At 41.1% G+C, this 13,618-nt stretch overlaps 1 protein-coding gene across 1 annotated transcript in view; it reads right to left on the bottom strand.

Moving 5' to 3' along the window:
- Positions 1-443: 443 nt before the first annotated feature.
- LOC113407004 (E3 ubiquitin-protein ligase HECW1-like) overlaps positions 444-13,618 on the bottom strand; it is a 373,262-nt gene continuing 360,087 nt past the window's right edge. Inside the window, exons 26-28 of the mRNA XM_026654044.1 lie at positions 12,398-12,512; positions 10,732-10,930; positions 444-555 (exon numbers count right to left, since the gene is read on the bottom strand). Coding sequence (XP_026509829.1) covers positions 444-555; positions 10,732-10,930; positions 12,398-12,512 — 426 coding nt within the window. The remainder of the gene's footprint in view (positions 556-10,731; positions 10,931-12,397; positions 12,513-13,618) is intronic.

Genomic DNA, 13,618 nt, shown 5'->3' with positions numbered 1-13,618 from the left:
TTGACCACCTCCCAGGACTGAATTCAACTGGTAAGAAGTAAGATGAACTGTGGATTTGTTTAGAAGACACAGGCATATAGAAGCTTGGAATGGTTGATGAGGTTATTTATTTTTTAATCAACGTAGGTGGAAGTAAACATTTATCAACATTTGGTCAAGTGTAACATAACCTGCATTTGTATTTTCATTATTATTAATGGAGGTATGTGGAGACATACAGAAACCTTGAGACAGTTGTTTTTCTATTGCATACAGGAGTCCATTGGAAACTGAGGATGAAAGCATGAAGGTTAGATCTTAGGGAGGCAGTTCTTCATGCACAGCTTTTGTCAATCCTGGTTTTTGTTTTCATAAATAAAAACATGGAAAACGAAGATCATATGACGGTGGGGAAGGAAGGTGATATCATCAGCCAGGAAAATACCAGAAGTGCCTGAATTCCCTCACTCAAGTCCAAACGTGCTAGTTTCTTCAACAGCTGTCAACAGCTTTTCATACAGCATAGAATAAGATGGGTAAGGTGGAAGATCCAAGCGGTTGAAACATGTGTGTGCCCTGCAAATGGAAAAATGCAGTGTGGTAAGTTTCATTTACTTTTAACAAATATATTAATGAGAAAACACTGCTTATTCTGACGGAAGTTCACTTATGTCCTCTAAATTGCTAAAAAGCTTTAATTAAATAAAGCCTGAGTGTTAAAATAAAAGCCTCTAAAATCCAAAGAGCCAGAAGATATTTTAAAAATATACATGCATCAATTTGAACTATATATATATACATAGACAAACTAAGCATTAACAGAAAGTATCTGTATGACAGGCTAGAGCCTGCATTAGGCCCAGATCCTGCAATGAGCTCCATGTCGGTGAATCCCCTGTGCAAATGTGGGGTTCACTGTGGAATTAAGGCCTCAGACTTCATACAGAGTAATATTCACTGGTGCCACTTTGGTTGTTTTGTGCTGTTCCAGAAATGCAAAGCAGCTATACATCCGGTATAAGTGGCTCATTAAGCTCTGCACTACAGGACAGTTATAAAACGGTTGGAATGTATTGGTAAATTTGGCCCTTTGAGTAGAGTAATAAGACAGGACTAACAACTGTAGGTTCAGAGGGAACACAGGAAACACTATAAAACCAACTGGTTTGGGTGCCTGAAAGAGGAAGGTCTCTAGAAAGCAGAATGCTGTTTCTGTAACTCACTTGTTATAAAGCTGGGTTTTAAATATTATTATTATTTTTTATTTGTATTACTGTAACATCTCAGAGCCCTAGTCAGGGATGAGGACCCCATTGATTACAGTCTATAGGTACCTACATGAGGTATTAATATTTAATAATAGACTCTACAGTCTAGCAGAGAAAGGTATAACAAGATCCAATGGCTGGAAGTTGAAGCTAGACAAATTCAGACTGGAAATAAGGCGTATATTTTTAACAGTGACAGTAATTAACCATTGGAACAATTTACCGAGTGTTGTGGTGGATTCTCCGTCACTCGCAATTTAAAATCAAGATTGAATGTTTGTCTAAAAGATCTGCTCTAGGAATTATTTGGGGAAGTTCTATAGCCTGTGCTGTACAGCAGGTCAGAATCTATGTATTGGGCTAGGCATCGTACAAACACAGACAAGATGTCCCTCTCACAAAAAATTTACAATTTAAGCCAGTTGATACGTTTTTCAACAAAATACGGGACACATTTCCCATGAAAAATATCCCCATTTTCCAACCAATTCTAGTTTTAAATCACGCTTGAATCGGGGGAAAGATTTCCGTTTGTATTCCGGCTTTGCTAAATCTTTTACTATTTCCTTTTCTTGTAGTAACCCTGGTGATCAAAAATCCTCAAGATTTAAAATACTTTTATGGGAGCAGGAGGAGGCCCCAAGAACGGGAGGCTAATCCTAAATTACTAACAAAAATTGTTCCAGTCAGTTCAGCATAAAAATGCTATTTGCTTTTTAGTTTTGAAACACACTGACCTTTACAAATATCCCCAACAGCCTCAAAACCATGCTATTTAGTAATCCATCATGCTGTGCTTAATCTATCTCTGTAGGGAGTGCACATATATGTCTCCTTTCCCCCCAAAGCCCTAGGCATGGTGATAGGTGTTGTTCATGTCTGGTATTTCATATCCACATCAGGCCAGATCTTCAGCTACTGTAAAATGGCAGAGTTGCAATGAAGCCAATGGAGCTATGGTGATTGATGAGAATCTGGCTCCTGGTATTTTTAGAATCTATTACCTTGTTTTACTTCCAGCTCTCAGATCTCATCCTTTAATGCATATTATTTCCTACGAGCTGAAGCAGAAGAGCCCTTCCTAAAGTAGACTCCCTCTTATCCTCTGCTGCTCATTTGTTAGGCCAACCAAAAAAACCAGGCTGAAGGCAGATTAGTTGGCATGAGACTTGTAGAACTGAAAGGGGAGATTTATCAAGCACTCACGGTGAATCATTAAAAGCTATCAGGAAATTGAAACAGCCAGAGGCATAGTCTCCATTGCACTGCAGCATTTCAATTAGGAGAGCTTTTACTAGTTTTTCTGAATAAAAAATTGCAAACTGGTTATTCTCTGAGAGAGTATGCAATAAAAGCAATTTCCTTTGAAAGTGAACTGGGAACATAAAGGAGTTAGAGAAATAAATGAACCTTGATAAAGTCATTATTATAATACATTTCACAAGTTAGTGCATCGTGTGGTGTATGCATTAGAGATGAGTAGCCTTCTACCATTATTTGTGTTCCTCAGCCATCCCCACTAAGCCCTACCAATGTGTGTCAACCCTGTTCAGGAGCTAGAAGGTGGTTGAGTTCCCTTGGTCCATTCAGTCACCGGACTCTGCTGAGACTAGCAGCAAAAGTGCTGATTAGTGCTACCTGCAATGGTGTTTACTGTGATATGGACACCTGTCCACTAGGAACTGGATTGAGATAATCAAACTCATTTCAATCAAGCCAGTGAGCAAGCTTCTGATGTTAATGACTTTCAGTCACTCTTCATCTGGGCCAGATTCAGAGCACAGACCTACTTGTTTTCCTATTACCAGTTCTCCGAAACAAAGTCCCTCGAAACTGAAGCCATTATTAACCTTTTGAGTGTCACACATAAAGAGCATTTCGGGGTAGAGAAGAATCTTCTTTGTGTCATTCCTTTACAATTTGAATGGAAGGCAAGGACCTAACATGCTGTGTGTCCTCAGAGCCATACAAATGGCCCTTCGTTGGACATACAAGCAAACATCGGATTACGGGTTTGTACAGGACAAAGGCTTATGTAGAGGAGGACAGGCGGGTACAACAGATTATTACAGGGTCATATAACGGGGGAAGAACTATTGGAGGGAAAAAAGGGAAGGGAACCTCAAAATGTCTGGAGATGTTTGGACATTTATCCAAACAAAACATTTGTACCCTCTAACCCAAAAGTATCTGTCATACAAAAAGATCCCCAAACAACCAAATAAAAAAGGGAAACTCTCAGGCCAACTACCATGCAGGTACCATACATTGCCAAAGGACAAAATATGGGGTTAAATTCTGTTCTATTAATCTATGTAGTCAGCCCAGTTTTACACCAGTGTAACTAAGAACAAATTTTTTCCGTGTGACCTTCTGCAGCGTTGTAAGTGGGCCAGCTGTCATTTCCTGTTCTTTGTTGCAAGGGCCAAAGTCTGGGGACAGGCTTGATGTGCTGGGCCCAGGGTGTCAAGTGTCTGCTTATGTAATGCAGTGACAAGTTCTGATTTTTGGTTTGGGGAGGGGGATAGACAGGAGGAAGATAAGCCTTCCCTGTTCCTTCTCAGTATTGCTGAGAAGGCATTAATTTTGCTTCTTGCAACTGAAAGTTGAAACCCTTTCCTTTTCCAGCTGAACCAAAAGGCATTCAACTCAGCGCTTGGGTTGTTTATATTATATGTTATGTGATTCCTAAGCACATAGGTCAATTAAGAGGCAGGGACATTTTCTGTAATGTCACAGTCCCTTAACTTTGTGCCCAATCCTGCAAGGGGCTGAGCACTTCCTAAGGTGTGCTGAGCAGCCTCTAAGGCCCCTGATGTCACTGTAATCAGAACATGGCAGGAGAGGCTCAGCATTTTGCAGTATTCGGCCCTTTGTGTGTATTGGAGTGGAAATGCTGCATGAGCAAGGGAAGAAACAATAATTACATTTTGCGAATAGGCTTTCTTCTTTCAGTTAAGCCTCTAGCTAGTCCTGTTAGCCTGTTGACATTTATGAGAGCATATTCAGCAAGTATGAGGACCCAAACTCGAAAGAGCAGAGTATTTACACCTTTATGAAACTGACTCCTACACTTTTAGAAGAAAACATAAGATAAAGTAATCTAAACTATGACCTACTTATCATGCTCTTGTCTTGAAGGGAGAAAAACTATCAACTGATAACTTAAATTTCTTTCTTCTTTGCAGTCTGTAGTTATAACTCCTGGTAGTTTGTGGGGGTCTGAATCTCTAAATCTCTTAGTGTCTCCACTGCTACTTCTCTCCTTTTAAATGTCCTCTCTAAAAGTTACATGTAAGCTTTTAAGCTCTTGGCATTCTTCTTCTTTTGTCACGTCCCTTAATCTTTATAATGCTGACAGTCCAAAGGCAGCAAATGCACACACAACCCTCCCCTGTCAAACTTATGGATTTAACCCGTCAGCTGTAATAAGGCTTGCTTTCTGACAGAACAGTACCAGAGAGACAGAAATGGGCCACTTGTTCCTCTCACCTTGCTTTTTTAGGGAGAGGTACTAACTCCCAGCCACAATCCTCAAATCTCTCAGATCTTCTATACACATATCTAGGTTTGTTCCTCTTTGTTTGTGAAGGGAAACACTCAATGGTTCCTCTTGGGAATTTTTTGCTTAAGAAGTGACCTGGGGCTCTAAGGTTATATTTCTGTTGTCTTCAACAAAAATGGTTTATGCTTCCTTTACTGGAGGACCAGTTTTCCAAGGGTCACATATCTGAATCAGTTTGTGCCTTGGATATTTGACTGTCCTAGTAACATTTTATTGTCAGCATAAAATTTTGCCAAACATATACATAATGAGAATATAAAGAACAACAATATAGGAACTATACTTCGAATAGGAGAATTATATTATATCCCATAATCATCTCCCTTAGACTGAACTGTAATAGGGCGATTAGGAGAGAGGAAGGGACTCAAGAAGGAAAGAGAGGGGAGGAGGAGGAGGAGAAGGACCAAGGATTAAAAAAATAACAAAACAACACACACACCACTAGGAAAAGGGGAAATGATGAATTTATATCCTGTTATTTGTATATCCAGTACCTTAATTGTTATATGGCAGTTCTGGATATTATGATGACAGGTGCCTAATAAATATTTTAGGACCTAGAGAGATCATTTATGTAAGATCAAATATGTACTGATAATCTGCATATGCTAACTGCAGACAATATGCTGGTATTTATAAATTACTTTGTAGAACTAAAATCACTTTCAAAGGAAAGTCAGCTAATTCTCTATGTTGATTGAGAAAGTAAAGGCTTCTCAGGTACAGATTATTTGCAATTCTTATTGAAATCGCTGGGCCGAATCCTGAGGTCCTTATTTGATTTTTACCTAGGCAGAACTCTGCTTCAAGCCAATGAGAGTTTTGCCTGACTGTGAAGGAGAAACAGAGTAAGGATTTCAGGATGCGTCCCAATGGGAGGTATAAGTGTTCAGCACTTCTCAGGATCAAGCTCTTAGCAGAGGGCATTGTCTTCTCAGACAGCTGTAACAGAATGTTTTCCCCTCTCTTTGCACATACTTTTCAGATGAAGTTGTTTCCTTAGTTTTAGACACAGCTACATGATTTAATATAAGAAGGTTTTTTTGGTATTCATTACAGTATGGTGGGGAATTAAGGTCAAGTTCTTGAGAGACGGAGGGAGTTGGCTGAGAGCCAAAAATCTGCATGATACAAGATAAGAGCTTCCCCTGCTTCAACAAGGCTATAGATGGGAAGAGGTTTTCTCAGATCTTCATCCAGCTATAAACCCAAACAGTAGAACGATCTTTCCCCCATGGGAAACTTACTAAAAACCAAGCACTGGGAGTCAATGTATAACTGCTGCATTTCAAAGGGGAGTCTTCCATATTAAACAGGGAGAGTAAACCTCGGGCCTGAAGAACAGAAACCAGCATAAATAACATTAAGTGCCTGGACTCTGTTACCTAGTTTGTGGTATCTCATTTGATTCGCTACAGCAGTCTGGAGGAAAAACAAACCATAGTTTTACATTGACAGAGTCCTGTAGGAGTTAGACACACTCTGGTTGGATACTGCTGCAGAGTCACGTTCTTGTGGTCTGGGAGTAGAGCAATATCTCTGATCTGTTTTCTGCTTTGGCTGCCTTTATTCTAATGTGATACATAGATGTAGATTAGAATAAAATAACCTATGTCTCATTTCCCATGCATAATAGAAATAATCCACCTGTTGGGTCTGATATTCCTTATACCAGTGTTTCACACCAGTGTTGCTCTATTGACTTCAGTGGATTTATTCCTGATTCACACCAGCATAAGTGAGGTTAGAATAAAGCTCCTGGAGTCCAAATCTTCCAAACCACTCTAAAGTCATGACTACTGTTGATATGTCTATACCTGAAGCTGGAGGTGTAATTTCCATCTTGAGAATACATATCCATGCTAGCTCTAATTGAGGACCGCATTAAAAATAGAAGTGTACCCATGACAATGTGAGGGGCTAGGCACCCTGCATACAATCCTTTGCAAGATGTTAGGCTGTGTCTACACTTAAACTGCTAGAGTTAGGCTGTGTCTACACTTAAACTGCTGCAGCTTTGTCGCTGTAGCTCGTCCGAGTAGACACTCACTACAGCAACAGAAGGGGTTTTCCCATCACTGTAGTTAATCCACCTCCCCAACAGGCAGTAACTACATCAATGGAAGAATTCTTCTGTCAGCCTACACTGGGGGTCAGGTCTAAACACCTGTCTCCTGGGAGAGAGGGGGGATTTTTCACATCCCTGAGAGAAGTAGCTATGCTGATGTAAGTTTTCAGTATAGACCAGCCTTTGGTATGTACTTGGGTGGATGGCCCCTCCTGCCACTGCGGTTACACTGCTATTTCCAGAAAGCCCTACCATGAGTGCTATGTATTAATTTTAGTACTATTACAAGTAACATTTCACCTCAGAAATTCACACCCTGTGTCTTTGCTGATAGTGCTGCATGTTCTGGCAAGTGTTAGGCATTACTACATCTGTATTCATTGGTAAACAAAACAGGAGCAATTGCACACTGCATCACTAAAGCATAAGGACAATGTATATGGGAGAGTCACACATCTAAAACAGCTATCAGGAGAAGGAAGAAGAGACCAAAGAGGGAGCCCTGGGTTCTTACAAAATATTTAAAACTCTTCTTGATACTCTGTAAAACATCTGGAAATGTTCAGACCAGACCTAGCCATTAAAACCCAGCAACCCCACATCCATCTCTGTGCCAGGCCCAGCTGAAGAAGCCAACTGCTTGGAGGTTTATGCAACTTTTTGCAGATTTCTATGGCAGAAGAAACAGTCATAATTTTTGGTGGACTGGGGCCTAAGACTCTTGTAGCGTTCATGAAAAAACTCAAGCCAAAAGTTAGGGTCCTAAATCCATATTTGAACACCTAACTGATCTAATCTGATTACTTCTAGGGCACATAGAAAGGGTCATCTATTTTCCCCATGCATTAGAAAATGGGGGAGGGGGATAAGCGCAAATGTAGAGGTGGGGAATTGTTTGAGTGGGAGAAGGATTCGTAGTGAGTTACCTTAAATTGGTACACTTAGTGTGCATTTTTAAATTATGCCCAAGTGCCTAGAGGATATGGTCAGATGCTCTTTAACCCTCTAAACAAATCCATAATTAGGCATCTAAATAAAAAGTTCAAGTAGATGTGGATTTAGGAGCTTAATTTTCAGTGTCCAGTTTTTGGCATTTTGGCCCTGGTGTTTTTTATATTTCTGACTGCTATATGCACTCAACAGCGCTCTACAATTATTAAATAATAAAGATGGTAGTTCATGGTGAACAATCTGGATTTTTCCCCCATCAGAAATGGTTGCTTCACTTTTCTGGATCACATTGCTCAGAAAGTTCTAGAGGGTTCTGTAGCTCTGACCTGGAGAGAAGGCTTCTTCGGGGGAGAGTGAGACTTGAGTAATCAGTGGACAAACTTAAGGCAGTTAACTTGAATATCTTGAGGCTAACTGAATCTAGGTTATAAGCAATGTCTAGGTTAACACAGAAAGTTAAGCAGAGCAGAATGAGGCAAATTACCTTTTTAGACCTTGACAGGTCAGCCTGGCATTTCTTATATACACTACAAAACCCGCTCATCTTCACACAGAGAAGTCTAATGTAGATGGATTTCTACAGAAATGCTGCACAACTTGGAACTTGTACTTTTTGTGATTCTTCATGTTCACAATCAGGACTGTCCATAACCACCTCTATAGCCCATCTATAGAGGTGGTTATGGACCTCTCAAAGACTCGGGAAAACAAATGGGACTTGCAGAATGCCAGGAAAGTCATTAGACTTGGTCTCTGTCAAACCAAAGTAGGAAGCATGTGATAAAATCAAAGGATTCTCCTTGAAAATCAAAGGTCAGCAGCACCCTCCCAGGCCTGTCTACCCTTTGGATTTGCCCTGATTCCAGCCATCCCTGGCCACCCACCAGAACAGTTGCACTGGAGCAAACCCCTAATGCAGATATGGTAAATTGCAGTTGGCAACAGTGCAGTTTACCACTGCTTGAAATGGGGTTTGCACCAATACAGCTTACATGGTTGTCTGGTCACTGGTGGATGAAACGAGGGCTAATTCCCGATGCAGATGAAACTAGGGCTAATTCCCCCAGTTTCCTGAAAGGACTGTATGTTGGATCACCTCAGCTGTTCTTAACTGGAGGTGGTCTCTAATGTACGCAGGTCCCAAGCCATTGAGGGCTTTATAGGGCAAGAACAACACTTTGAATATCCATAGGGGGGAGGGATAGCTCAGTGGTTTGAGCATTGGCCTGCTAAACCCAGGGTTGTGAGTTCAATCCTTGAGGGGGCCACTTAGGGATCTGGGGCAAAAATCAGTACTTGGTCCTGCTAGTGAAGGCAGGGGGCTGGACTCGATGACCTTTCAAGGTCCCTTTCAGTTCTAGGAGATAGGATATCTCCATTAATTTTTTTTTTTCTGGAAATGAACTGGAAGCCAATGTAGATCTTGAAGCACAGGTGAGAGGTCTTCCCTGAATGAGGAATGTTAAGCAAATAGGGCACTTCCTTAGTTGAAATCTCTTAATGGTGGTAAGATGTAGCCTATATAGAGTGCATTGCAGTAGTACAATCTCAAGGAGACAAAAGCATGGCTAGACATAGTGAATCCACATTCAAGAAAAGAAGTCAGAACCTAGATGGAAGGCAGTGTGGTCTAGTTGACAGAACACTGACTAGGACTCAGAAGATCCAGGATCTATTCCTGGCCCTGCTATTGGTCTCTTGGGCAAGCCACATCACCTCTCTGTGCCTCAGTCTCCCCATCTGTAAAATGGGGATAATGATATTGACCTCCTTTATGACGCATTTTGAGATCTACTGATGAAAAGTGCTATATAAGAGCTAGGTATTATTGTTATTATTATGGTTGGACACAAATGGATGCAAATATTCTTGGCCACTGGTGCAGCTGTGGAATCCAACAAGATGCCCAGGCAGTGAATCTATGTCATAAACACCAGGCACTTTCCCTAAACCAAGACAATTGCCTCTACCTTTCTCCCAAAATCTTCCCACAGCCTATATGCATTATTCCAGTCTTGTCTGGGGTGAGCCTCAGCAAGTTCTCAAGCAAGCTTCAATCTGTTAGGAACTGGGTAAATCATTCAGCTGCACATACTGAGCCAATTAGAATGGATATATAAATCTGGGTGGTATCATAGAATATGAGGATTGGAAGGGACCTCATCTAGTCCAACCCCCTGCTCAAAGTAAGACCAATCCCCAGACAGATTTTTGCCCCAGATCCCCCCTTCAAGGATTGAACTCACAACCCTGGGTTTAGCAAGCTATCCCTCCCACACTGAGCTGTACTCATCACACTGACTACAGCCCATTTCCTCACTAAGCTTCCTAATGGTCCCATACACATTAGTATGCAAGTTTTGTGTGCAGATGCTGGGTGGTTGGTGGCCTCTGATATACAGGAGCTCAGACTAGATGATCTGGTTGTCCCTTATGGCCTTAAACTCTATGAGTCTATGACATGCTGAATAGTGGGATGACAAAATGGAACAAATGAGATCCAGTGGAGGTGTTCAGATCTGAATCCCTTTGGGACTTGGGCTAGGAAATGGGTATCTGGCTGAATCAGAGACACGTTTTGAAATCTCACAAGCTCTGAAATCTCACAAAAAGATTTGGTTTGGATCTGAGGAATTAGCATCCTGACCATTCCCTACTATTTAAAGGACTCCAAATGTGAAGGTCTGGTTTCAACCCATCTCTAAATATAAAGGATACCAAAAGAAATCACCCTTCACTGAGTGCAGTTGTAGGTTCAGTGGCTGTGTCGTGATGAAGTGAGACTTGTCCTTTGCTGCTCTTGTATTCACTTTCATTAATTGCTAGAAACACTGAAATGAAGTGTTGTGCTCATCTTCTCCACAGCATTTAAGATTTTATTCATAATACAGACATACCTTGGAAGGGATGTTATTTTCCCCCATTTCTCTATACAGAAGCGCCGCAGACCATTGCTCCCTCGAAGGGCTGCAAACCCCTCATATGGCACACTAGATGTTCCAGTGACAAACTGCAGGAACCGTAGCCTCTGTTCATTGTTAAATCTCTCCACCGCTGCCCAGAACCACCGTATTACAATATGCCCATCATGGTAACCTGAGAGAGAAAGATTAGAAACATTCAAATTAAGTGGGAACTGGATCTGATGATGTACCATTTCAATACATTTCCACAAAAAGGAATGTGAGCTATTAGCTTCTCTTGCTACAAAACCTCAGCCAAAGGACTGATCTAATGATTGATGAGCTATGTCTTAGCCCTCTTGTCTTCTCACCTCTGGATAACTTAATACAGCTAACTAATTTGAAACTACAAAATTCCATGTACAGCAAAGCTCACATTTATAACTCACGTATACAGCCCTTTCCCAAAACATTTTGGCAAATACTGTGGTTATCCATGATAAATATAAATGACTAAAGTTGATATTCTATATGGCTCATGACAGCTTGATGGAAAGGCTACATTTCTGATTCCCAAATACAACCAAGGCTGTAGAACTGGATAAATTGTTACATCTATAGCAGATAACATTCAATGGTGTTTCTTTAAAACAATGTAATAAGAGGGGTAAAGAAATGAAATCAATGGTCCAGATCGTGAAGCTAGCATAGGAAAGTGCTGGCCCAGCTCCCTGCATCCTAGGTATGAATCACGATAAGGGGACATACCCTCTTCATGGCCAATACCATGGCTGCTGCAAGCCCTTCCCTGGCAGACTTCCCACCACAGCTCTGGGCTTGAGATCATGCTAGTGAAAGCCAGAATGAACCCATGCTCAATCTGGCTCAATAATTATATTTAAATAACACTCTACGCAGAAGAGTTAAACATGAAAACCATTATAGGGAACCCTCCTTATAGCTAGTAGCTCAGTGCTTAAGCAACAAATAGGTAAGAATAGTTGGTGATCGGCCAGCAGCCAAAATTTGCGTCTTGTGTTTATGGGGGAGGACAGATCAACTCCATTGAGTTTTCTTTTGTGTTGCAGAGCCGAGGGACCTGGGGGGACAACCCATTTGCCCATTACTCAACAGTTCCTGCACACACTATGCTCTTTGTTCAAAACAAAACAAGTCCAACTAGTCGGGGCAGGGCATTTAGTGCTGGTGTTCAATGAAGGAGTGAAACACTTTGACTTAGGTGCTTTAACTTAGCGCTGAATTTTGTTAGAGTGTAACTGGGAGCAGAATTTGTCTCTATTAATGTTAATGGGAATTTTGCCATTTTCTCAATAAGGCCAGGATTTTACTCATATTGTTCAATATAAATAAAGTATATGCTAAATTTTGCAGTCTCTACTCAGTCTAAACTCCCATTAAGTCAAAGGAATTTTGTCTGAGTAAGATCTGAGTAGAAACTGCAAGACCTGTTCTAGTATTAACGTGTCTATTGGCCAAATCATGAGGTCCTTATTTAGTTTTCATTGAGTCCTTCTTGAGAGAAACCGTCTGAATTCAGTGGGAGTTTCCCTCAGGAAAATTAGAGCAAACACTGAGTACACATCTCAGGATGTGGCCTGATAATAATGAAGATCCTACTAAGTATGAGTAGATAGTTTACCTCCACGATATTCTGTGTTGTTACGCCAGTCATTGAGGTCTATTTCTGCAGTGCCTGCAATCACCAGCTCTAGCTCCCTGGCATCAAAAATGGAGACGAGCCTGGAGTCTACAACCTAAAACACAAACCATTCTTGAGTCCACTCTGACTGGAGGTACAGCAGATGCATTGTCTCAGAAAAACTCAGTCATGGCTCTGATGATTAGCTGCCTACTGTGACTAAGAGTGCATGTCAGCAGTTAGATTCCAATCACCTGCTAATAAATCAGTTGCTCTTCTTTTGTGAGTTTGCTGAGAATTTTAATTGTAAACAATGCTGATCTATGAGGAGATATGATCAGAATGGAACAGCAGAAGGAAAAGGAAATAGTTTGTGCAGAGGACTTCTTCCTACAGCATCTCTTCTGAAAAGTGATATAAATGGTCAACTGCATATGAGATTTGCAAAATGTAGGGTATATTTTTCTTTATTACTTTTAGTCTGTGTCAGAATATGGTTACAAGATAGCAGCCTTAGTACTTCATGCATGATTAAACTGAGGTTTATCTTCTTAATGGTATTAAAAAAAAATCCTTCACAAACTGTACAGTACTCGGATGATCACGGAATATAGAGACAAATATACAGCTTTTCAGCCTTTGTCAGTTCTTGCGGCGCTCAAGCACTTTCATGAATTCTGCCACAGTGCAACTCTTGGAACCAGATCCTCAGCTGACGTAAATTGACATAGCTCCAATGACTTCAATGGAGCAGTGCCCATTAACACAAGCTGGAGATCCAGCATTTTATATATTAGGGCTAGCCACAGTTTATAGTATAGAATGCTAGATGTCAAACCGCTCTGTGATGAGTTCCTTAGGGATATAGTATGTCTCACTATCTCTGGAAAGTTCTCCTCCTCAATCATGTGTTCATTCTGTACTTCCTCACACTCCAACCCCCAACAGAAGAAGAAAATTTGGAACCCATACTTCACTACAGTATTTTATACAACATCTTTCAAAAAGCCTTTATTGCTTAGAACAGCCACTAGTGGCTAGGGGTCAGATTTTCAAAGGTACTTAGGTGCCTAATGATGCAGATACGTGCCTATGGGAATTTTCAAATGCGCCTGGGCAGCCTAGGAACCAATGGGAACATTGGAAACAATGGGAGCAGGGCCGGCTCTGGCTTTTTTGCTGCCCCAGGCAAAAAAGCCTCCGGCCGCCCCCCCCCCCCCC

The sequence above is a fragment of the Terrapene carolina genome, unplaced genomic scaffold, assembly GCF_002925995.2.
Source record: "Terrapene carolina triunguis isolate 2854851 unplaced genomic scaffold, T_m_triunguis-2.0 Scaffold179, whole genome shotgun sequence".
In the NCBI taxonomy this organism is placed as follows: Eukaryota; Metazoa; Chordata; order Testudines; family Emydidae; genus Terrapene; species Terrapene triunguis.
Note: the sequence above shows the minus strand (reverse complement) of the source record. Positions and strands in the feature narration are given on the sequence as shown.